The sequence below is a fragment of the Grammomys surdaster genome, unplaced genomic scaffold, assembly GCF_004785775.1.
Source record: "Grammomys surdaster isolate TR1022 unplaced genomic scaffold, NIH_TR_1.0 125977, whole genome shotgun sequence".
Lineage (NCBI taxonomy): Eukaryota > Metazoa > Chordata > Mammalia > Rodentia > Muridae > Grammomys > Grammomys surdaster.
Window position 1 is genome coordinate 1,199,360 of NW_021620793.1, and position 26,243 is coordinate 1,225,602.

General features: G+C 53.5%; 1 protein-coding gene across 5 annotated transcripts in view; it reads right to left on the reverse strand.

Annotated features, from left to right (window-relative positions):
* The window catches only part of Arhgef10l (Rho guanine nucleotide exchange factor 10 like), a 146,795-nt gene that overhangs the window by 26,133 nt on the left and 94,419 nt on the right, over positions 1 to 26,243 (reverse strand). For all 5 annotated transcript variants that reach the window (XM_028753940.1, XM_028753941.1, XM_028753939.1 and 2 more), the window contains 7 exons: positions 25,528 to 25,643; positions 24,647 to 24,774; positions 22,799 to 22,899; positions 12,662 to 12,783; positions 7,197 to 7,283; positions 4,299 to 4,522; positions 2,667 to 2,821 (listed from right to left, as the gene is read on the reverse strand). In XM_028753940.1, the coding sequence (XP_028609773.1) occupies positions 2,667 to 2,821; positions 4,299 to 4,522; positions 7,197 to 7,283; positions 12,662 to 12,783; positions 22,799 to 22,899; positions 24,647 to 24,774; positions 25,528 to 25,643 (933 nt within the window). The remainder of the gene's footprint in view (positions 1 to 2,666; positions 2,822 to 4,298; positions 4,523 to 7,196; positions 7,284 to 12,661; positions 12,784 to 22,798; positions 22,900 to 24,646; positions 24,775 to 25,527; positions 25,644 to 26,243) is intronic.

Here is a 26,243-nt window from a genome sequence, read left to right on the forward strand (position 1 = left end):
CCATTTATCTAGGCGGCATAGCCGTTCAGCAGAGACGAAGGCCTGTCTCAGCAAAGGCACCTTCAGGGTGCCAGCATCCCGCCTCCCCCAGCCTCAGGTGACAAAGCCTACTGGACTGACACAGGGGTCCAGCTCTGGCTGCTGACGGGAGCCAGGATACAAAATGAAAGTCATTGAGGCTTAGAGGGACCCACTCTGGGGACATGGGGAGGGGTATCCATTGTAAGCACCCCCATCTCACAAGTGAGGAGAGATTGTCACTTCAGCATAAACATCTCATCCAACACCAGCTCCAGGATGAAGCAATTCACATCCCGGACACTCCTGGCCACCAGGGGCACCCTGGAGAGATTCTGGAGGGGTACCTTGAGGCTGGCCTACAGACAGCTCAGAGAAAACTCTGCTCCTGAGCCAAGGGAACCCTGAGGCCTCTGAGAAGTCACATAGTGCTGTGGGTTCTACCAGCTGCCGGGGATTGCCTCTTAGAGGCACCACGGGGTGGCTGGAGACCCAAGGAAGGAAAGACTTCTCAGAGGCCATGACAGCCATGGCTAAACCAGACACAAGGAGAACAGATCCTGGAGAGGGTGTGATACCAGGTGTACCCACCCTCCTGCCAAGGGGGCCAGTGCCTAAACTCTATAATGCTTCCCTCTACTTCCCAATGGGCTGAGAAAAACTCAAGGCTCTCGTGAGAAAGTATCCACCCTGGACCTTGCCAGTGTCACTTAGTCTGGCTCTTATCTAGCTCTCTGGGGGATGGGGCATGATGCCAGCCATGCTCCTGCCTCTGGCCTTCATACATACTGGTCCTTCTGCTCCAAACACTGTTCCCTCAACTCGAGGCTTGCCTGGACACCTCTGAGTTTTCGGCTTCAGGATTGGCCTTTCTGGATAGGCCCCACCCACCCCACCCTACTAGGTAGGCAGGCTCGAACAGGAATCCCAATCGAACCTGAGGAGCACCTGGCGTCCTGATCAATCACATGGCTATTCTGACCCTCCTCTGTAGACTTTAAACCTCAGGAGGGCAGGAGACATGTCTGCCTTGCTGGCCGGTGTATTCGCGCAGCATCCAGTAGGTGTTTATACATATCAGGGGGAGCAAATGTTTGTAGGGCAGACTCCCCAAAAATGAGGAAATGAAGTGGAATACCCCTGAGTATTCTGACAAACTAGCAGGCTCCATCCTCAGGCTGAAGGCCAATGGCTAAACCCAAAACTCTATCAAGGACTAGACTGGGTCTCCCCAAAATCCACTTGGCTACAAGCCCTGAGCCTTGGAGACAGCAGTTCCTTCAGATGCAATTAGTGGACCTGGGCTGGTCCCTAACCCAGAGCATCAGGGGTCCTTGTAAAAGGAGAGATAGAAACACAAAGGTGCATGACCAGGGAGACATCCCCACAAGTCAAGATGCCGCAGAGAGCTGGAGACGCCTGGCTTGGATCCTTCTCAAGGGTCTTCATCCCGAACTTCCGCTGTTTGAGTCACTGCTGTGGTACTCAGCTACAGCAGCCCCACCCCTCTAAGCACTTCCTCGAGTAGTCAGGACTGGATGAAGCTGGAATCACAGTGCCCAGGGTGCACAGGAGGGTGGGTGGTCCCTTCAGAACCTCTTGTCTAAACCTTAGCACATCTGAGCCAGGATTTACATTCACAAACACGCTCTGCTCCGTCTGATGGTAAGAGGGATTTTTTTCCCTTCTTCCCCCTTTAATTAAAAACTATAAATGCCTTATCAAAAGCTAATTAAAAATACCAACATAGTGCCAAGTAGGGGGAAGAGAAGAAAAAAAAAAAAAACCTCATTGCAAATATCCGTTTATAGCCCTGCAACAGGCTTCGAGGATGCCACAGCCTCCAGATCTGAGCTGAGCTGGCGGGAGGGAGGGAGGGGGAAGGGACGGTGCTGTGGAGCCTTGGTGCCTCTATGCTTGCCACTGGGTCCTCACACCAGCCTGGGGGTTGAGTGAGCCTCAGAGGCTCAGGGAGCAGGCACAGCACCCACAGGGCTATGAACAAATTGTGTTCTTCCTCCCCCCAGGCTCAGCCAATGGTGCCTGGAACAGAGGTGACTCTCCAGGGTAGCAATGAGCCTTAAGATGAGGGGACATCACATGCTCGACACTGTTCCCAGGGGACGGAGCACACCACTGCAGCCTAGCGCTACTGCCCTCCCGCTTCAGGCTCGGGGACATGGCCAGCGATGGCTCTGATAAAAACAGCCCAAAGCTGCCTCTCTTTCTCAGCACCCATTCTGGCCTGTGCCTGGCCCACACTGAGTGGCTTTAGTTCACCAGAACCAAGAGAGGTGGGCACTACCCCGATACCTTACAAAAGAAACACCCAAGGCACAAAGAAGGGACCACTCACTGGGGACACAGCTATCACAGGGAGGAGCCTGAGCAAGAAGCCAGGTCTTTCCAAGACCACCCCCAGTCTCTCAGCCTGTGGAGCACTGTCCCCCAGAGTTTATTTCTGGACAGAGAGCTAAGTACCTTGTTCCTACAGGGATTTCCATAAGGAAGGCCAGATCGTCCAGTCTGAGAGGCCAGCCAGTTCCAGCACCACTCCTTGGCATGCCTTGTTTGATCTCTTAGCAGAGGATCCAGGCCCAACCTGGTGTCCAGATGCACCCCAGACCCACCCACCCACCAGTCCTCACCACTGGTCCGAGGATAGGCAGCGAGGGTCCCGTCCTGTAGGCCAGCAAGCAGGTAGAAGGGGCTATGACGTAGACAGAGCACGGGCTGTGGGCCGGGGCTCTTGCAGGTGGCCAGGCACTGGGTACCGGTGTCCACACTGCCATAGAGCAGGATGCTGGAGGGAAAGATGATATCACTATAACTCACGGGCACCGGCCTGCGTGGGGCTTCGCTTGCCCAGACTCGTTTCTCCTACAGAAACCCTGGCTTCTGTCACAGGACAAGTCAGGGCTCTGGCTCCAGAATACAAAGAGAAAAGTACTGGGTTCCAATAACACCCAGAGCTGAGTTCAAATCCAACCACCAACTCCCAGCTGCTGGCCTGGAAGGCTGACCTTCCGTTCTCTCCATCAAAGGGGCCATGATGCTCACTCAAGGGCCATTGGGGAATAAGCCAGAAACAGAGGCCATGAGGCACTGGGTGCCATTTATAGGGTATGCCTGAAGGCAACCTCTCAGAGGCCAAGGGTGATCAGCAGTTTTCAAAGAAAGGATGAGACGGGTGTGTGCTGCTTTGAGGAGTAATGAGAACATTCCAGAGCTAAGTCCTGATTGCCAAAACCCATCAAACTGTGTACCTCAAAATGGCTAAAATGGTGATTTGTTTCGTTTTGTTTTGTTTAAATCAGGTTCTCAAGGTGATCTAGACAGGCCTCAAAATTGCTCTGTGACCAAAGATGACCTTAAACTTCTAGTCCTTTGTCTCCTGTCTCTCAAGTGCTGGGATCGCAGACATGAGTCACCATGTCCAGTTTGAGGTTCCGGGGACGGAACTCAGACTTTGTGTAGACTTGTGTAAGTGTTCTTCCCACTAAGCCACACTTCTACACACACACACACACACACACACACACACACACACACCCCAATGGTGAATTTCGTATTACATGAAATTTATCTTGGTTCAAAACTAAAATTTAAGGTTCACCAGATCCTCTGAAGTCCAGGCCCAGACTCGGTACTAGGCTACAGGCCCAGCCTGGACTGCAGGAAGGTTAGTGTGGCTTTCTACACTTCTCCTCAGAACGTTGGTTTCAGCTCCTCCCTGTGTGGGAAAGGGGAACGGGGAAAGCCCCCAGGCTGCAAGGTCACTGTGAGAGATCCCACTCAGCATGTGTGAGGCACACAATAGGTACTCAGGAGACACACAGTCTCCTTCTATAGGACATGGGGAAGAGCACAGATGCAGGGGGATTCTCTTTTGAACAATCTTCTCATGATTAGATGGGACTGGCCTTCTGAACAGAACGTACAGCCTGCATTGGGATGGGTATGGCGGTGAGCCTCACTGCCCACAGGAACCTGAGACTCAACGACCCAGCAGGGGGAGACTGCAGGGGTCCTGAGCTTCACCTCAGACAAGAGCCTGACTGGACATGGTGTGTCTACAGATGCACAGCCAGGAAGTGGTGCTGGAGGTATGAGGGGCTGTCGGCAATGGCATAAGCCACTCCTGACACTTAGACTACTGCATTGGCTGGCTCCAGTCCCCATCCTCCTGGTGACATTGATCTGGTTAGTGACCCACAGATCTGGAGGGACTTTCTGCAGCCACCCACCTGGCAGCATAAGCCATCCCTGCTCATCCTCACCTGCCATCCTGTAATCCGAGGCAGACGGTGGGGTGCACTGTGACTGAGGGATCGGAGGCCACCCGACTCTCTTCTGCACCCTCAGCCTCCTCCTCTGGATCTGGGATGTATTCTATGCAGAGCACAGGGGCCGCCACCGGGAAGGACTTGACGGTGCGTGGCGAAGGCCGGTTCAGGGAGAAGATCTCCACCTGGCCACCGACACCCTCCTGCCCACCACCAACCTAGGAGCAGAGGCCCGGAGAAGCTGTCAGGCTGGAAAACAGAGCATCTCTTCCCAGGGACCACACCCTGACACAGACTCATATACACAGACACACAAAGAGATACACACACATACACACAGATACAGACACGCAGAGACATGCACAGACACAGAGATATACACACACACATAAATACACACAGTTACAAATACACACACAGGTACACGCAGATACAGATCCACACACATACACAGACACAGAGATGCACACACATGATACACACATACAAACAGACACACACAGATACATACATGTACACACAGAAACACACACAGATGCACATACACACAGACACACACAGAGATACAGACACACACATACACAGACAGATACATAGACTCAGACATACATAGGAACATACATACATACACATATACACATAGACACACACACACATAGAAACATATATACTATACATAGACAGGCACATAGACACAGACAGAGACACAGATGCACATATACATACACACATAGAAACATACATATATACACACGGACATACATATAGAAACATATACACATATACAGACACATAGACACACACAGATACACACAGATACACATACATAAACACACGCAATACACAGTTCTGAGGGATACACCCACAACACATACACAAAGATACATATACATATATATACACACACAAACACACACACACATAACACAGCTCTCAGAGATAGTGATGGGGAGAAACTCCCTCTTTCCTGTCCATACACCCTGCACTCAGCAAAGGTCACTTGCTCCCAGCTGCAAGGAAACAAATTAGTTTCAGGGCCAAAGGCCATCGAGCAGCAAGTACTACTGTAAAGTGGGTGCGGCCCACACAGCTCTCCAGCTTCCCCCTGCAGAGGCCACCCAAGCAGTATCCAGTGAGCCCTGGTCTCTTTAAAATGACCTTCTGTCTTGCTCAGTTTCGCTATTGTGTCAAGTTCATGGTATGCACCCAGTGTATACCTGTCAAGTGAATGGATAGGTGCATTATGCATGCATGGGTAACTGGACGGATGGGTCAGTGGGCGTGAGGAAGGATGGATGGATGGATGATGATTGGATGATGGATGGATGGATGGATGGATGGATGGATGATGGATGGATGGATGGATGGATGATGGATGGATGGATGGATGGATGGGTGGATGGATGGGTGGATGGATGATGGATGGATGGGTGGATGGGTGGATGGATGATTGGATGGATGGATGGATGGATGATGGATGGATGGATGGATGGATGGATGATGGATGGATGGATGGATGGATGGATGGATGATGGATGGATGGATGATGGATGGATGATGGATGGATGATGGATGGATGATGGATGGATGGATGCATGGATGGACGGATGGATGGATGGATGGATGGATGGATGGATGGACGGACGGACGGACGGATGGATGGATGGATGGATGGATGGATGGGTGGATGGATGGATGGATGGATGGATACATGAATGCACAGGTGGAGGATGGATGAACAGATAAGGATGCACAGGGTAAGTGGATGCATGTACAGGTGAATACATACACAAGATGCTAGATGATAACTGGGAAACAGTGAGGGGAATAGTCAACACTCATGCTACACTCTGAGGTTAAGCCAAGGTGCACATGCACAGAGACGGGAAGGCATGTGTACTGGAGGATGGTCAGGGACGGTGAAGCCTGAACCTCAGACAAGAGGACACGCAGCAAGCCAAGGAGCACAGGGCCGAAAGGAAAGGGCTTTGATGAGAACCTCAGAAACAGAGAAGGTAGACGGAAGCTCCACATCAGACGGGTAATAGTGCTGGTGCCTGAGCCCTGGGTGAGGCCAGGAATCCAGGCCTCCTGTGACCTGGGCATCCTGTGACCTGAGCCTCCCATGTCCCCAGCCTCCCATGTTCCCAGCCTCCTGTGACCCCGGCCTCCTGTGACCCCGGCCTCCTTGTGTCCCTGGCTTCCTGTGACCCCGGCCTCCTGTGACCCTGGCCTCCTGTGACCCCAGGCTCCTGTGACCCCAGGCTCCTGTGACCCCAGGCCTCCTGTGACCCTGGCCTCCTGTGACCCGGGCCTCCTATGTCCCTGGCCTCCTGTGACCTGGGCCTCCTGTGACCTGGGCCTCCTGTGACCTGAGCCTTCTGTGACCCGAGCCTCCTGTGATCCCAGCCTCCTGTGATCCCAGCCTCCTGTGACCTGAGCCTTCTGTGACCCGAGCCTCCTATGTCCCCAGCCTCCTGTGTCCCAGCCTCCTGTGTCCCCGGCCTCCTGTGACTCAGGCCTCCTGTGTCCCTGGCCTCCTGTGACCTGGGCCTCCTGTGACCCCGGCCTCCTGTGACCTAGGCCTCCTGTGACCTGAGCCTCCTGTGTCCCTGGCCTCCTGTGTCCCCGGCGTCTGCACAGTTTCCATTCCTCTATCTCCTGGAGGTCTGGCCATTTGCAAAAGTCTTACTCTGAGTTCTGTTAAAATGGAGGAGGCTCTACCCACCTCCTCCAAGCCCCAAGGTTCCTAGAAAGTCTTTGATAGGGCTGCTAGCTTTCTCAAAATCCTTCCTGGGTGTCACCTTCTCTGTCCCATCCTGAGGACAGACCACTACTGCCACCACCACCACCACCACCACCACCCCCGGCTGTGCAAAAGGCACTACTTACCCAAAGGTAGCCCTGTGGAAGGGAGGTGCTGACAGCCGAGAAGCCCAGCAGGGGAGAGTTAACAGGACTGTGGACCAGACCCCCAAGCTGTGGAGACAGAGACAGTACAGTGGGGTTAACCTGTGACGTGCCAAAATAACCAACATTTGACAGGCTCCTGAGCCCATTGGCCCCCAAAGGAGAATCCTGAGGGAAGGGTCAAAGAAAGTGACACAGGCCACACGCAGCTCCCAGTGCTTCATACTGGATCATCGCCCTTCTAGAACCTTCTGTCCAGAAAGGGCCTGACGAGTGCTCTGGAACCAGGCAGCTTCTAGATAAAGCCTGTTGAGGGCCCCTAAGCCCCCCTTCTAACCCCACCCACATCCAAACCATTTATTTTGTGGAGAAGACAAAGTCCACAGTGGGCCAGGGCCAGCACTAGGTCACAGAGGAGGTGAGTGCTTGCCCCTGCACCCCCCGGGGCCTCCTGCATGGCTCCAGAAAGCTGTGGGGAAGTGGAATATGAGATGCGGGAGCTCTCAGTATCTGTCTACAGAAGGACTCACGGGGGCAGGGGACTGGGCAGCCAGAGTTGAGAACCCATGGAAACCGGAACTTGGTTGGCCGTTACGTATCACTGAGCGCCGCTGGCTGCTTATAATCCCTCCTGCTGGGTGGCCTCTCAGCCTTGTTTCCCACGCTGATTCAGAAAGCCTGGCTCTCTGGACAGCACAGAGAGGGCGGTGGGGCAGGCTGGGAAGGTGCTGTGTCAAGGGACACAAAGACAGACACTGGGCCTTTTCCCAGGCAGGTGCTGCCCTCTGCTGGTGAAGAGTCTGCCAGTCCCACTCTGCTGGGACAGTCTACCAAAATTCCTAACCATCCTGGGCAACAGGGCCAGAAGCTACCTTAGACAACCTCCTCATGTAGCAGTCAGACTGAAGCTGCTCAGAGAGGAGACAGGGATGGTCACACAGCGTTTTTAGGGCAGAGGCAAGACTAGAACTCTCTTGGTGCTCTCTCTACCTGGAAGTCCCAGGGCAGCGGCCTCTGCACTATGGTGTCCCACTTTTTCCCAGGTGGGGTCCAGGGCCCACGCACTGAGTAAGAAGTGGCCAGAACCTTTGCTTGAACCATGTCTGTGATGGCTAATGGTGATGTCACAGTCCAGACTTAGGTATCTCTATGACAATTCCCGTGGGCCAGGTGAGTGGCAAAAATGGGTCTGAAACGGTGGTGACAACTACGGACTTCCTTAAGGGACAAGTGTCCATACCTCAGGCTTGCTCATGACAGGCAGCTGACTTCTGGGAAGCCAGGTGCACGCCCAAGAGATGCAGGGTCCTAGCTAGAGAAAGGGGGCAGGCATTGCATGGAGCTAGCCTCAGCTCCAACCTTACTTACACACCAGCTCCTTGTATGTATGTAGGGACCTGACGTCTGGCTGGTATGCTCTTAGGGCCTGAAGAAGACCGCTAAACAGCGTGGAGCACAGGCCTGGATGCCCGGCCCCCAGCAGCCCGGAGGCTCTCAAGGCCTGTGCAAAATTCTTCAGCACTTTGCATGAGCCACAGCTGAGCAACTACACAGCCAGCAGGTCAGCGGATACAGTTTGTGTTCTCCAGAGGCCTGTGTGCTAGGAGCCTGGTCCCCAGGGCAGCAGTGTAAAGGTTTGAGACCGCTAAGAGAGCCACATAAACCTCTTTTCTTCTTACAGTATCCAACCTCAAGTATTTTGTTATAGCCACAAAAAAACCCAAACTATTACCAGTTCTGGCTAATGAAGGCTGGTCAACATCGGAACAGAGGCTCCCGACCTGGGAAGCTGAGGACTAAGCTATCTGGCTCTGTACAGCTACAACCTCTATGGGGCCAGGCTACAGCCCCAGTGCCACAAGGCATTCAAGCCTCAAGCATCTCAGAGAGCCTGAGAGATGGCTTAGCAGGTAAAGGGGCTTGCCACTAAGCCCATCAACCTGAGTTCAATGCCCTAAACTCACATGGAGGAGAAAAAAATAGACCCCCCAAATGTGCACCATGGCAAGCCCCCCCCATAAACAAATAAACAATGTAATTTGTAAAAATTAAAGCATCTCAGAATGGATACACTCCACCCTCCCAAGCCTGTGGCCAGGCCAGCCTTCAGACAAACCCGGTTTGTGGCGCGTCCTCCCCTGACCTCCCACTGCCCCTCCAAGGACAGGCCCTCCATTTTAGAATGGAGTCAAGAGCCCAAAAAGAACCCTCAGACACGCTAGTGGTCCAGCCTGTGGGAACTCCCGCAGGACCTGCTGGGATGTTCACATCTGTTCCTTGAACCCGGAGCACATCGGACACAACTGTGTTGAGTGTGCACATATACACATGTACGTGTGTACACACCTGTCTGAAGGTCAGAGGTTAACACTGTCGACATTGGGTGTCTTCCTCGACTACCGTTCACCTTCTTCTTTGAGGCAGGGTCTCTCACTGAGCCTGGAGCCCCACCTGTCTCTTCCCCCCAACATTGGGATTTCTACAGGCCCACAGTACACACTCATCTTTTATATGAGTGCAGGGAGCAGATTCTTGTTTGTGTGGCAAGCATTTACTACTAGGTCATCTCTGCAGACCCTTAACCATATCCTCACTGTGGTCCAGTCAGGGGGCTCAACTGTCTCTCTGGTTGATACTAAAGACTGTGACTTTACGCCATGAGCCACAACAGCTTTCTAGTGTCCCTCGACTGGGGCATTCCAGGCCGGGGAACAGCTCCGGCAGGAAGGCAATCTTCACCCTTTTCCAATGGCCAACTCCTCCGAGACAGAGGTCTGGCACGGCCTAGCATGGATACAGCTGTCCGCTCCGGGGAGAGCATTTACTCCTCAACCCCCAGCAGGAACAGAATTCAACACACACTTCTCTGGGCAGTTACAGGCCAAGGTCCTGCCTGCGTAGGAAAGAGGCGGGGCCAGCAACTCCCTTGCCCAACTGCAGCCTCCTCAGGGAAGAAATAGGCCGGCTGCCCGCTCCTGTCGCCACCTGAGAGCCCGAGCAAGTGGGAGAGAAGCCTGGACAGCCGCCCGCGTGCACATCTGTTCCCTCAGTAATTGGACAAGGCTGGCAGTCTCCGCTGTAATTCATCCGGCTGCCAGCACAGAGCTTGATGGGACACAGCTGTCTGGGCTAGGTAGGAGGCGGGCAGGGCTGAGTTAGAACAGCCCAGGAAATACGGCAAGACGGGCTCTGGCGGGTCCCCCAGGAGCCCCTTCCTTCAGGCCCGTTACCCATAGATATTCATGCGTGGCTCTCTCAGCTGATGTGGGGCTCCTTGAGAACCACTGAGCAGGGCAGGCACTCTGCCAACCCACGCCTTCTGGAACCCTAGTAGCACCAAGTGAGGAGACACTCGAGCCCTCACTCATCCTCCTAGGGGCTGGAAGGCAGAGGAGACAGAAGCCCGCCTGGGGACTCCGCCATCCCTCTCTGACCTATGAGGGCGCTTGGGTGTGACCTGTGTACCTGGATCTCCCTGCAGAGGCCAAACCCCAGGGCCACCCTTGGGTAAGTGACCAGGATGGACTCAGATGCTCTGTTCTCTGTGGACACTGGCTTCCACTCCAAGGCCAACAGATAACCCCTACTCTTTCATTACTTCTCTTTAACATACAATCCATACTCTGCAGGATAGCTTTTTTAAAACTATTACGTGGGAGACTGGAGAAATGGCCCAGCGGATCAGTTAAGAACACTGACTGTTCTTACAGTCGTGCAGGCTCAGTTCCCAGCACCCACACGGTAGCGCACAATCATCCGTTAACTCCAGTTCTGGGGGGATCTGATGCCCTCTTCTGGTCTCTGTGGGTACTGCATGCATGTGGTGCACACACATAGCACGCCAGCAAAATGCCCATACACAGAAAATAAAAGTGGCCAAATCTCAAGGAAGAATTAGATAAACTTTAGGTATTCCATGACTTTATTCTTTATCCTAATCGGAGACTCTGGGTTAGGCTCACTCGGCAGTAGAAGTGATAGCCTTTCTAACTTTTTCCTGTTCCCAGCCCTGGCTTCTAGGTCCCAGGCTAACCCAGCCTCTGGCAGGCCTCTGCACTGGGCTCCAGGCCTCCTCTTCTATCCACAGACCCACCTCCATGGATTCAAACCAAGATCTAGACGACACCACTGCCAGCCTTGGGTCTGTCGGGACTCTGGGAATGAAACTACAAGGCCGTCACGGTCTCCCTCGCCCAGGGGCTAGCCTCATCACCCAAAGCGACAGTCTCAGTGTCCCCTCCAGAACCCACATTGAAATATAACGGGCACCACAGGACGACTAGAAGATGGCTCCTTTAAGAGACAACTAAGCCAAGCTCAGTCCTGTTCCCTGCCTTCCCTTTTTGATTTGTCTGCTCCGTATTGATTCGACCACCTAGAATGTGGCTCCCCAGGGCCATCTGGGGCCTGTGTCATGCTTGCTATGTGGATCTCTAACGCCACCTCCTCACGGGGCCTCCCTGAACCTGTTAACCGTGTAGCCCCCGTTTCCATGCCTACTGTGTGTCTCCTTATATGCCCTTCGACTCCCTTCTGCGTGCTGAGGTCCTGCCTGTCACTGTCCACTAGACTGAAGGCCGCGTGAGGTGGGAACCTCGTACGTCCTGGTCACCACCGCACTCCCAGTTCTAGCATACAGTAGGTGCTCAGGGATGACCCGTGAACGGACAGATGAACGAAGGAACGAACGATGAACTTACATCGCCAGCCAGGGTGCTCTTTCAGCTTTAGTGCCCCAGTCTACAGCCCAAGCCCGCACGGCTCTCCTGCGACTATTTATCTGTGCTGGGTCCCACGCTTGCTCGCCCGTCCCAGAGCTCAGGGTCCTCATCTGCTTGGGAGAGGATAGACAACAGTTGCTCCAGATGGAGGGGCGGGCCCTGCCAGGATATAAGGGACAAGTGGCGGCTGTGGGGGCGAGCTTCCTGGTGGCTAATGCCACGGAGACTGTCAACCAGGTGAAAGCAACCCCTTACTGACTGTCATTGTGGAGGACCTGGCTGGGCTCTCATCTCCTGTGAAATGCCGTTCTAACCACGATTACAAGAAGTGCAGCTAGACAGGAACAGAATGCAGTGGGCAAGTGTGAGGGTCTGAACGCCACAGAGCATCCCAGGATGAGAATGAGGACAGTCCCGCCAAAGCCAGCACTGGCCTGGTGGTGTCATCTTGGGCGCAATCCAGAGTCAAGCCTTCAATAGATGAGGTTGCTAGTATTCACTATCACAAAATAATGGAATTTTCCACCCTGTGACCCATGCTGGCCATTCACACAGACCTCTTTCTTTCAGTGGGAAAGCTAACTCACAGAACAAATGCCTTGGCCCCCTGGGTCTACAAGCTGGACTGAGCCACTGGGCAAGCCTTTCCAGCTGCAACAACCCTACCTAGACACTGGCTCTCCCAGGCTAGGGCCTCCACAGCTACCACACGCCAGGTCCACTCACCTGCAGGCTGAGGGCCCGGGAGGAGAAGGCGGGGACGCAGCAGGCCAGAATGGGGCACCAGAACGGGGCTTTGCTTTTCTTGTCCTCGTCGGGACACAGCCATCCTGGCTGGTTCTCCTCCCCTGTAGTGAGAGGAAGCGGGTATAGGAAACTAGTCAGGGTGTGAGCCCCAGCCCTGGGAGTCACCACAGATCCCAGCAGGCCAGGTTCCATGGAGACCTCATTGCTCTGATCTGTCCCCCACGCCACCTTCCTGTTGGTCTGAGATGAAACTGAGCATCAGGCTATGAACCACAGTCTATGGACCACAGTCTATGGACCACAGGCAGGGATCTGGGAAACCCGAGGACAGAGTCCCAGCCTGACCCTACCATGGATCAACCTGTGTAGACACTCCAAGCCCCTGAGCCTCAATTCCTTTGCCAATGAAAGGGTGACTGGGCTGGGAGGATGGCCAATGGGTAAAGAACTCACTGTGCAAGCATGAGGAGCTGAGTTCAAATCCCCAGCACCCCTGTGAATGCTGTGAGTACCTGTAACCCCGGTGACAGCAGGTAAAGACAGACAGACCTTAGGGGCTCGATGGCCATTCAGTCTAGCCGTGAGCAGGGTGGGGGACGAGATTATAAGGCTAGATACGTGGCTCTATTGGTGAAGCATTTGCCTAGCATGCAAAAGTCCCAGGGTTCTATCCCCAGCGTGAAATGAATCCAGGTGTGGTGCACACACCCGTAGTCCAACCCTCAGAAATGGAGGCAGGAGCATCAGAAGTTTATGGTCACCCTCAGCTCCACAGTGAGTTCCAGGCTGGACTGGGCCAGATGAGACCTGTCTGCTGAGTGGAACAGAGTTGATGATGAGGCCTTCCTTCATCCTGGGCTTTGGAACAGGATGTGCAAAGGTCCCTGTTTTCAAGAACTGAGCCCCTGACTGAAGAAGTGAGAGGTGGATCTATACCAGCAAATGATGCTTGCTCATTTGATGAGGAAGAGGGCGGTCGAGGCTCTGCTCGGAGGCAGCCTCCTCTGAGACGCCCTTCCTGACCATTCTGGCTATGGCAGCCCCTCTGAGTGCTCACTGAAGCCTGTCCTGTGCCCCTTGGTGTCCGTATGCCCATCTGAATCCATCTCAGCTACAGATCCAGATGTGGCTTTTCACCACAGGCTCCTTGGTTTTAAGCTGTGAGCCAGGGTCTGGGTTACATCATTCACCACTAATCCTGTAGCAGCGTCTGGCACAGACTAAGAGTTCAGAATGCCTGGGCTCAAAGAATAAATGAAAGGGGGCTGGAGAGATGACTCAGAGTCTGAGAGCCCTGGCTGCTCTTCCATAGGACCCAGGTTTGATTCATAGGACCCACAAGGGATCCAAACGAGGCACAAACATAGACATTACATACAGGTAAATACCCATACACATTAAAAATAAAAATTTTAATATGTTAACAAATGAATGAGAGGAAGGGGGAGCAAAGAAACTAATATCAACCCCAAAAATTCTGCCTACTAAGGACTCTTCCTTTCTTATACACTAGACCACAACAGCCATCCAGTGTGACAAGGCTATCCCGTGTGTATGTGTGTGTGTGTGACAGTCTCTAGATCACCATGGAGACAAACCTCAGGGGTTGGGGGATGTCTGTGAGGGGGTTTCTAGCCTGGGTTAACTGAGGAGGGAAGACCCACCCTGACTGTGGGCGGCGCCATCCCCTAGGCTGGGGTCCTGGACTGAACAGAAAGGAGAAAGTGAGCTGAGTGCCAGCATCCGTCTCTCTCTGCTTCCAGGCTGCAGATGTGATGTGATCAGCCACCTCAAGCCCCTGCCTCCATGCCTTCTTTCCCTTCCTTGGTGGAAGGCAACCCTTAAGCTACGATCCAAAAAAACCAACAAAACAAACAAACAAGAACCTGGCCAGCATTCACAGAATTAAAATGTGGATAAAGTGCTCACCATCTGGCTATAAGCTATTATAAACAGGCAGCTTTTGTGGAAATTTACCAGCCTGAGTAGTCATAGACCTTGTAAATAGGCAGCCTTGGCAGACAATACCAACTTAGATAAGGACAAGTGAGTCATAGGCAGAGTCATAGTGACCTGTCCCCTGAAACTTCACCCAGCCGATACCCTGTTCTGAAAGATATCTGTATTCCCCCTGAACACCCACACTCCAGTGTCATCCCCTTCCCCACGTCCTGCCTTTCTGTGTTTATAACCCCTATGTGAATGAATTACGATTTGAGAAAAAATAAATTATTAAAGAAAAAGTGGTCATCATCATACAGGTGACACTGAGACACAGGGACTGGGAAGCAAAACTAGGTACTGACTGTGGCATGAAGCAGCACCCACATGGAGACTTGGGACTGCTATGCTGCTATAACCAAGTTCTTCACACTGAACCTTCAAGAACACAAGGCCACACCGACTCCAACAAGGCCACACCTACAGTGACACATCTGCTCCAACAAGGTCACACCTACTCAAATAAGGCCACACCTATAGTGACACACCTACTCTAACAAGGCTACGGCTACTCCAACAAAGCCACGCCTACTCCAACAAAGCCACGCCTGCTCCAACAAGACCACGCCCACTCCAACAAAGCCACGCCTGCTCCAACAAGACCACACCTACTCCAACAAAGCCATGCCCACTCCAACAAAGCCACGCCTGCTCCAACAAGACCACACCTACTCCAACAAAGCCATGCCCACTCTAACAAAGCCACGCCTGCTCCAACAAGACCACACCTACTCTAACAAGGCTACGCCCGCTCCAACAAGGCTACGTTGAGAATCTCCAATGTGCTGTCACAGAGGCCTATCAGCATAGCAATGCTAGCTCTGTCCGAAGATGCCCACCTGCAGGGCGCCTACAACTCTGGGGTCATGAGAAGGTGTCATCAACTATTGGGACAACAACCTCCCTAAATCCCACGCTCCTCCTTGGTGGTAAAGAGGGAGGCATGCTGCCTCTGGATGTGTGAACTGCCCAACAACCAGCCTCCAGGCCCAGTCGGTAACAACTCCACAGAACCTCACTGCTCCCTGTTTGAGAACACCAGTGGCGTCCTGGTCTGCTTGGAGTAAGGCTCAGATTCTTCTGGAAGAGCTACAAGGACCACCCCTCCCTCCCAGCCCCATCTCCTGGTCACCAGGCTCCACAACTGTCAGCAGTTTCAGCACACAGTTCTCGATGTCCCTTTATATGGACCATGGCTACCAGAGCTGATCTGCAGCGAGCTCCTCTCCTAACCACGCTCCCATCATCCCTTCTCAACAGAGTCCCAGCCTGCCAGAGCTGTCACATTCCCTCATTACCGCAAGTGTCCCCAGGTTGGGGTAACTCAGTTTATGTCCATCCACTTTGCAATCGTGGGAAAGGAGACCAGCCTTGGATTCTGAGCGTTGATCGTCCTTCCCCTGGACTGGCACTAGGTGGCGCCATCTCTCAGGATGCTGGACAGCCAGCTCCATGTCACCCAGCTCGCCACACCAGACATTTCTGGAAGTTGCCTTTTTGGATCTTGTCACATTTCCCAACCCCCACCTGTGTATGCGTTTCCATGCATGCATGTACATACATGTCCACGCATCCATACTTGGCACCTGGGGTATCGGGCATGCTAGGGCAAGCATTCCACAAGCTCTACCCCAGCTATTTATAAACACACCCTACACACACTTGATTAAACACACACTTAGATCCTGGGCTAATAGAAGTGACCCGGGCATGCTAAAGGTCTGCTGGGCTAAGCCGTGCTGTGTGGGAGGTTAGGGGTTAAATGCAGTTTTCCCTTCAGATGAGCTTTATACTGAAGGAACAGGGTTGGCTCTGCTCCTCCAAGGGCTTATCCCTTCCTGTGTGCACAAATGTGGAGGCAGGAGAGTCTCCACCGTGCCGATGGTCTGTGAAGGGCAAAACTATCTATCCATGAGCTTCCTGTGCAAACACTTACACGGTGGACACGGTGGCAGCCGTACTACAGATCCACGCCAATCACCAAGGGCAACCTGAACCTAACCTTTCTCTTGGAGCTCCATTTGGCACTGGTATCTAACATTCTCCGGGCAATATGACTTGGTTTTATAAAAGGCCAAAGGTAAAGGCTGCCGTGTGTAAGCGTGAACCACTCCTGAGAGAGGCCCAGCCCGAACGCCAGCTGGGACACAGAGGCTGGAGTGGAGCACTCCGGTGGCCACACTGGAGAAGCTGGATGATGACTCCGGTGGCTCCCATCCCTGCCTGAAGCACTCAGCAGTGACCGAGTTTCCTAATGAGCCCAGAAGTGGCCCTTCACACTCTGGGCCCTGGAAACTGTCGCATAAAACCTAGCCCTGCCACAGAAAAGAGAGGAAAAGCCAGCGTGTGAGAGATGCGTCAGACAAAGCACTACTTCCGCACATGCGCACAAGGAATCCCCCCCCCTCGGGGAAACTTGAAGTAAAGAAAGTAAGCCACAGGGCTTGCTGCTCTGTATGCTCTGGCTACCGTGGAAAATAGGTTGCCCTGCTGCCTCTCAGTCAAGGCCCCAACAGTAAATAAACACAACCCAATTTAAGATACTGTCCCTCTCCTCAGAGAACACACACAGCCAAACAGACCCTCCACGCCAGGCAGGAGACCTGTGGCTCACCCACCGGACAGCCAGATAGGTGAACGCACAGCTCCCACCCCACACCTCCCCCCAGCTCCTCCCTCCCTTCTCCTGCACACCCACAGCCTATCAGGCCCTGGCAATTCATTACCATATATATTTTTAACGATCTGACCTTCTCCCTCCAGATGGTGCCTTTCTTGTGTGCCACTGGGAACGCTAAGAGAAAATGGAGTTGTGACTCCCCATCTGCCTCTGCCATTGTCCCTGTCACAAGACCAGAGCGGCTGAGACCCGATGAGGAGGCTGTGGCCACTGAACACGAAAAGCCCACTTGGCGTATGCGACATTCAGGAGAGGCACCAATGGCACAGGGGTGATTTCAACTGACACTAAACAGAGGCTAATCTAGGGCCGTGTTTGTCAACGCTCCATGAGCCACACCGGAGGGAGCTCGCATCTCCTCCAACCTGCTAGAAGCACCCTAGGCACCACCTACCCCAGCCTTCAACACACTGTGCGACACCCAGCCTGTTGTCTTCTCTAGAGAATAGGGGACTGAAGTCCAATCATTTGAAGTTGTTGGGGAGCCTGGAAAGAATATGAATGAAGTCAAGGCTACACCAGGCCCTGCAGAAATGGTGGCTATTTCCTATCACTATCCCTCCTCCTAATACTACGGAGAGAGGCTGAGCCACCTCTAGCCCTACTGTGTGCTCGGCCTCCGGCGTGAGGTCTTTACCATCACAGACCACTGTTCTCAAAATTCCCAGATCCACAGCCGTCTTCAAGGCCTTATCAGACGGCCTGGTGCAGGGAGACACTACCAGTCACAGCCAGTCACCAGGCCAAGCATCGTTTCCATAAGTCACCCATCCCTGAGATGCTCAATGCTATCCATGGAAGCCAGCTGAAGGCCACAACTTCCGAGCTGGGGTGTAGAGCCTTGTACCTCTTCCCAGAGAAGAGAGCCACCATATCCAGGAAAAGCTTAAGGCAGTGGTTCTCAACCTGTGGGTCTTACCCCATTGGGGAATGAATGACCTTTACACAGGGGTCAGCTAAGGCCAACAGAAAGTATATATTTACACTATGATTCAAAACAATGGCAAAATTACAGTTATGAAGAAGCAAGTAAGATAATTTGATGGTCAGGGGTCATCACTACATGAGGAACTGTGTTAAAGGGTCACAGTGTTAGGAAGGTTGGGGCCGTCAGAGTTCTGCCATACCCCAGTTCTCAAGACTCTGCTCCCCCAACCCTCATATTCCCAGGCCCCAGGAGAACCATTGGCTTAGGGGAGCCTAGCACTGGGAAGCTTTGCTGAGTTAATGACATTTAGATCTAGGACACAGTCAGAGGCTTCCCAGGGCCAAGGTTGCAGGCATCAGTGCTGACTAGCTATGAAGACAGATGGCTGAAGACTACACCAGAGATGAGGCGCAGGGAGACCCCCCAGGTTGTGTGCAGCCTCCTGCCTGAAGCCTCTGATGCTACTGCAAGTGGGGGTGTGACAAGGGCCTGCCACAGCCGGGCTCTTGGGAAAGCTGTCAGCAGGAGAGAGCCTGGGGCCTGGGGTATGAGGGTGAGGGGAGCAGAGCCATGTGAACTGAGGGGCAGCAGAACTCTGAGAGCCCCAGCCTTCCCTTCCTTCTCCAGACCCCTCCGTGTGTACCCATATCCACGCCTTTATAAGTAGATGCTAGCAGCCGTGATGGGTGGGAAGAGTCTGGGCCAGCTCTGCAGTGCCATGGGAGGCTCTAACTCCAGGGTGCAGGGCTGCCTCCACCCCACACCCCGTGCCCCACTTCCCTGCATTCTCACCAGAACCCTGTGACCTGAAGCACCTGCATAGTCCCTACTCTCTGACTCCCCCAGAGCTAGGTGCTAAGCAGCTGGCAGGACAAAGCAGCCTAGAAGCCTTGGAACTAAGAACCAAACGGTGTCTTCTGGCTCCAGATCCCACAGTATAAGGCCTGCCCCAGTCACCTGCTGAACGTCCCAATGCACCTGAGACCCTATTCCAGTAAGCAAGGACCCTTAGAGATCCAGTCTAGTCACAGATGGGGAAGCTGGGGCTCAGGAAGAAGCTCTGCCTTTCCCAAGACCACAGGGCAATGCCTGTGTTTGGAAGGAATCCCCTTCTAGACCAAAGCTCTCCTGTCCCTCTTCTATCTGTCCTCGGGAGACTACCATCCTGACTCACTGAATCAGAAGAAAATTAAATACACAAAGGACTGACACATCTTTAATATGGTCCTGCTCCTTGCACATCACACACACATACACACACATACATGTGTGCACACACACATACATACACATGCATGCACATGCACACATACACATGTGTATACATACACACATACATACATATACACATGCATACATATATGCATATACATACACATATGCACACACATTCACAGACATATGTATATACATGCATATGCACATATACACATACATATATACACATACATGCATGTATATGCACACATATGCATACACACACATAACACACACACACAGACACCGCAGATGAGAAACAAAAAGCAGCCAAATAAAAAGAACAAGTTATTCAAGCCCTAAGGGACCCGGCATTCAAATATAATTTCAAGTGACTCTCCTATTAAGGCTGCCAAAGTGACTCTGTGTGGAGATAAGACAGTCCATGGGCTCCCTGCCTCACTCAGCAGCACCAGACCAGCTCCGCAGAGCGTCCAGGTCCTACCAGGAAGCTGCCTGCAAAGCCAGCCTGAGAGCTCCAGCCTGTGACCCCGGGGACCTGGGAAGCTGATGTGAAAGGGGGTGAGTTCCAAGCCTGCCTGGGTGACAGAGTAACTTCAGCTCAGGAAGGCCCTGTCTCAAAACAGAAGGAAAAGGAATCCTGAGGGTGTCAGGCAAAGCGTTACCAAGCACGTGTGATACCCTAGTTCCTCCTGACAGTAGAGAGGAAGGAAGAGAAGGAGGAGGAAGGAAGAAGGAAACAAAAAGGAAGGGAGGAAGAGAGGGAATGAAGGAAGGAGGGAGGGAGCAATGGGGGAGGGAGGGAGGGAGGGGACAGGGGAGGCTGGCGGAGAGGGGCAGGGACAGGGGGCATGGAGAGGGGGCAGAGGGCAGGGGAGCAGAGGTGCAGAGGAGAGGGGATGGGGGCAGGAGGCAGGGGTACAGGGATGCAGGGAGGGGCTTACCCTGGGTTTTAGCATTGGTCCTCCTTGAAGACATACATAGTGGGGAAGGCAGCATGTGCCTGCCACCAAGGCCCAGCAGGGGCACCACCTAGCCTTCCAAGGGCCAGAGTCCCCAAGTCTTATCTTAAGCCTTCTCTCCACCCTCAGCCTCTCAGGGACAGAGGAGCTCAGGCAACCCCAGCCCTAGACCCAGGGCCCTGGGCACTGACCAAGCAGAGACATCTGGTCCCAGCTCCTGCAGAGCCACACACACCGTTCCCCATTCTCCCGCTCTGCACCTGCTTCCCCGGGCCCTCTGCACAGCAGCTGAATGTCTTGCTTGCATGAAAACCCAACTGTGACGTCACAGGCTCCCATGTTCCAGCGAACACCTTCAGAGCACACCCAGAACAAGTTCCTTTTCCAGCCCACCCTGCAAGCCTCTCCTCTGCTCTACAGAACACCATGGACATCTGAGACAACCACCTGGCTCTTTCACACACATACACACACACACACACACACACCCTGCTCTGGCCACTGTGAACCACTTATTGCTGTTGTCCCCAGGACCTGCACACTTGTGGCTGCCACGCCCATATCACTTGGCCCAGATCTTCCCATGGCTTCTCCCTGACACCGCCCTCTCACTCTCGGTGACAGCCGCATGGTGCCCACTTCACCCCCTTCACAGTCCAGCACTCCACTTATTGTCCGTGTGTCCATCCCAAAGTCAAGTTCCTCGAGAGGAGGGAGCCTTCTGAGTTTTGTCAGGGCTCTTTATGCCTAAAATTACCAGGGGATCAGTTAAGCAGAGGCAGGTGGATCTCTGTGAGTTCAAAACCAGCCTGGTCTACATGGTGAGTTCCAGGACAGCCAGGGCTACATAGGGAAACACAAACCAAAGCTGGGAATGGTCACCTATGTGTGTCACGCAGTACTGAACAGAGCGACAGACCCCTGCAGCTTGCGGCTGCACAGTCAGCTCAGTCAGGTAGCCCTAGAACAATCATGGGGAGATGGGGAGGTGGCTCAGGGGTTAAGAGCACTGATTGCTTTTCCAGAGGTCCTGAGTTCAATTCCCAGCAACCACATGGTGGCTCACAACCACCCATAACTCCGTTTCCAGGGGATTCCACATCCTCTTCCAGCCCACACAAGCACAAGGCATGCAAGTGGTACACAGATGTCTATGCGCACGCGCATACACACACACACACACACACACGTCTTCTCTTTTAAAGTAGATGGTGCCTGGAGGACACCTGAGACTGTCCTGTGGCCTCTATGTAAGTACACGTGCATACACACACACACACGCACATCCATGCACATACACACATACTCACACACTCATGCATGCACATGCTCTCACACATGCACGCACACACACACACACACACACACACACACACACACACACTGTTATATGAGGCAAAAGGGTTTCTAATGAAAGAGTCAGCTGACAGAGGCCTGACTCCTGATTGGAAGAGTAGGAGAGGTGGCTCAGAGGTTAAAAGCATAGACTGCTCTTTCAGAGGTCCTGAGTTCAATTCCCAGCACCCATGGTTGCTCACAACCATCTGTAACTCCAGTTCCAGGAGATGCGATGCCCTCTTCTGGCCTCCGAGGGTACTGCATGCATGTGTATCTGCTCCACATATATACACCCATATATAAAATAAAAATTAAAAAATAACTCATCTATAAAAAGATCACATATACAGTCAAGGTAAACAAAGATGCTCCTGGTATCAGCCAGACCTCTACCATACATTCCTACCGTCCAGGACGCTATGCCATAAAACAAGCATAAAATCATTACAACCCAGTGCATCTTAATATGGAGGGGTTAAGACAGAGGTGGCCAAGGCCCTGGAGGCACAGTGCCCGGTGTCTGAATCCTACATCTAACCCTCCCTGCTGTGTGATTTCATAAAAGTTACTGCACCTCTCTGGGCCTGAGTCCTCAATGACTTTTTTTTTTTTTAAGTTCTCAACAGACCTACCTCAGGGAGCTTATGAAGAAAGATGTACGTGGGATTTTGCAAGCATCCGCCTAATATTTATTTATTTTACCACACTGAGACATACATCAGTGGTGATTAGGTACCACCAGCGTGTGCTCCCGGAGCTGGTTAGCAGGCAGGCAGGAATCACCTGCCCCTGGTAATCCCAATAACTCAGAGAAAAGAAAACCAAGGCTTAGAGAGAGGGAGGGAGTGGTCCGGGGCTGAGAACTGAGTGTTTCTGCATGGCATCGCCTCCCTCCCACTGGGACATGCCCTGCCCACTGACTCCCTGGTGATCATACCCCCAGCCTCTCTCCCTACCCCACCCTGGCTCTGCCCCCAGCCTGTACTCACTCAGTCCGATCTTTGCCAAGTGCAATCTGTTGACCCAGGAAATCTTGCTCAGGGGGTTCGGGGTGATGAAGACCACCATGAAGCTGATGGGCCGGCCAGACCTGTGGATGGAGAGACAAGGCAGGACCCCGTGAGTGCCGGGTACAGCGGCTCGGCTCCACAGAAAGCCTTGGAAAGCCTTGGAAGGCCTCGGCTGTTTTTCAACCCGTGCTCCAGGAGATGGAGGGAGGCCTGTGCCCTGGCAAACTCCACCCCCTTGGGGAGACCTCCCTCACCCTCTGCGATGGGCAGGGGGCACCTGGCCGGAGAAGCTAAGCCATTCTTGGCAGCCCAGTCCCAGACCCCCAACACCCCTGACTTTATGCCCAGCTAAGATCCTGGCACCACCAGCTGCCAGCGTTTCACTGGCCTCCAGAGCTAGAGGAAAGGGCTTCATACTGTCTCCCCAGCGGCTGGTGTGGTCATTCAGGAGATGGCCGCAGAGTGGACACACGTGCAGTAAGGAAAAGAGGAGGGAGGTCAGGAGGGAGGGAGGGCAGCAGGGAGGGAGGGCAGGAGGGAGGGAGGACAGGAGGGAGGGAAGGTGGGAGAGAAGGAGGAAGAATGGGAGGAAAAATAGAGGGAGGAGGGAGGGAGGAAGAGAGGGAAGCAGGAAGGATGGGAGGAATGAGAAAGATGGAGGGATGGAGGGTGGATGGAAAGGTAGGGGTGGGAAGGATGGGGGGACGAATAGAGAAGATTGGAGGACACCTCAGAGCAGCAGAGCCCCCTTTAAAGTCCTGTGAGTAAGCCGACCCCTTGGAAGTAGGGAGCGCAGTGTCTCTCAGTCTCTAGGTGTCCCAGAGAATCAGACACAAGAGAGGAGGCAGCAGAGGAGGGGCAGCTTCAGAAGCTCACGCTGCAGCCTCCCACAGTCAGACATCAGAACCCCGATCTCCTCCTGAACCTCGTCCCCACCCCAGAGGCCCAGGCCTGAGCAGTGAGCATAGCCTGACTCCCACTGCTCAGACCTCCAGCAGAGAAGCTCACAAGCAAAGCCTAGGGATCCTGAGCCTGTCCCTGTCCCTGTCCCCACTGCCTTGTCTGTAAAGTAAGGATGTTCAGGCACTGTGAGAGCATCAGAGCTGTAGGAGGCCCGGCCAGCAGGAGGCCTTTCCCTCAGTCTGCCTGCCTGCCAGGCTGGCCATCCCACTGCCTCAAGACCACTTCAACACACAGAGGGTCCCACAGCTCCTGTGATGAATCTTGTGGGCAGAGGACCCGAAAGGGGTGGCTGGGTCTGTCTATGAAGATCTGGAATGTCACAGGCTGAGGTGAGGAGAAAGGCTAAGTGGGCCGAGTCTAACAACAGAAAACCGAGCTAACCCAGGATGTCAGCAAGATGTTCCTTCATTCACAGGTTCCTAAGTACCTACTATGTGCTAGGTGCTATCATGGGCATGGTTCACACAGTGGATGTGTACCGTCTCTTATCACAGCAGCTATGACAAACAAGAGGTCCCATGCGCTTTTGCGCTCTCCCTCTCTCTCTCTCTCTCTCTCTCTCTCTCTCTCTCTCTCTCTCTCTTTCTCTCTCTCTGTCTCTCTGTCTGTCTCTCTCTCTCTCTTCTCTCTCTGTCTCTCTGTCTGTCTCTCTGTCTGTCTCTGTCTCTCCATCTCTCTCTCTGTCTCTCTGTCTTTCTGTCTCTTGTCTGTCTCTGTTTCTCTCTGTCTCTGTCTCTCTCTGTCTCTGTCTGTCTGTCTCTCTCTGTGTGTCTCTGTCTCTATCTCTCTGTCTGTCTCTCTGTCTGTCTCTCTCTCTCTGACCACCCTCACTGGCAGCAGCCCCTCCCTCCCATTTCCCCTCACTTGTCGGGTTTCCCGGGCAGCAGGAGCCTCAGGCGGCACTTGTTGGCTGAGTGGATCTCCTCCTCCTTCACGCGCATCAGCCTCTGGAGGGCCAGGCACCAGTCTTGGGCCACAGTCATGTTCAGATTCTAGTGTTGGGGAGAGAAAGGGTCACCACACAGTCTCCTGGCTCCCGAAAAACCACAGAAAACCTAACACAGTGACGGCACCCGGGGCACATGGGATAAAGCCTTCAACATGGCCGCTCATTTAGCAGCACGGGAAGCAATCCTGTCTACACCCGGGACACCCCAGCCCAGGATGAGAGCCCACCCCGTTGCTGCTTCTTCTCAGAGGGACACCTGAGAGGATGCGCTGAAGCCTGAGGCAGAGGCCAGGGAGGAACTGTAAGACCTCCAACTAGCGCACAAAGCCAGATGTGATGGCTTGTAAATGCTTGGTCCAGGGAGTGGCACTATTAGAGTGTGGCCTTGTTGGAGTGGGTGTGCCCTTGTTGGAGTAGGTGTGTCACTGTGGGTGTGGGCTATAAGACCCTCATCCTAGCTGCCTGGAAGCCAGTATTCTGCTAGCAGCCTTCAGATGAAGATGTAGAACTCTCAGCTCCTCTTGCACCATGCCCGCCTGGATGCTGCCATGTTCCCATCTTGGTGATAATAGACTGAACCTCTGAACCTGTAAGCCAGACCCAGTTAAGTGTTGTCCTTATAAGACTTGCCTTGGTCATAGTGTCTGTTCACAGCAGTAAACCCTAAGACACCAGACATATGCAAAGCTTTCTGAAAGGATCGGGGATCCGGCCTTCACTACCGATCCATGCTGAGGCAGGGCACAAAGGGGCACCATGAAGGGCAGCTCCCTCACCACCCCTGGGCCACACCTACCTGGTAAGTGCCATGCAAGGTGCTAATGAGAAGGGTGATTTGCTCCACCACTGCCAGGTCCTTCTGCAGGTCCTGTAGCTCCTGGAAGAGGCGTGGGGGGCCCAGGTACACCTTGTCTGGTAGAGAAGACACGGGGATCAGCCTTGGGGCTGAGGAAGGTGTCATCAGGAAGCGAAGCATCTGCTGACAGGGAAGAGTCAGCCATGCCCACAGAGAAGAGCCAATGGAAAAGCTGAAGGAAATATGACCAGGGTTTGGGACAGAGGCCCCAGCAGAAGGAAGCTGTCGTACCTAGGATGGTGTCACAGTCAGTCTGTACAGAGGCTCACAAGGATCATAAGACTAAGTCAGCCACACTCAGAGAACTGAGAAGCCTTCAACAGGCCAGGATGTGATGAGTATGGGGAAGCCGGGGAAGAGCTTGTGCAGAGGTGCTGAGGCTGCTAGCAGCACACTGTTCAGTGACATATGAGGGACCTGCTCTGCAGAGCAGACAGGGTCTCTGCTCTTATGGGACTTAGGACCCAGAAGGTTGGGCAGACAGCGGGGGAGGGGAGTGAATTAACTAGATGGTAGAAAATGCTTGGGAGGAAGGTTCCAGGGTGACAGGCCAGTGGTGGCGAGTGGGCGGGGATACGGGGTGGAGAGAGACAGAGAGAGAGAGACAGAGAGAGAGAGAGAGAGAGAGAGAGAGAGAGAGAGAGAGAGAGAGAGAG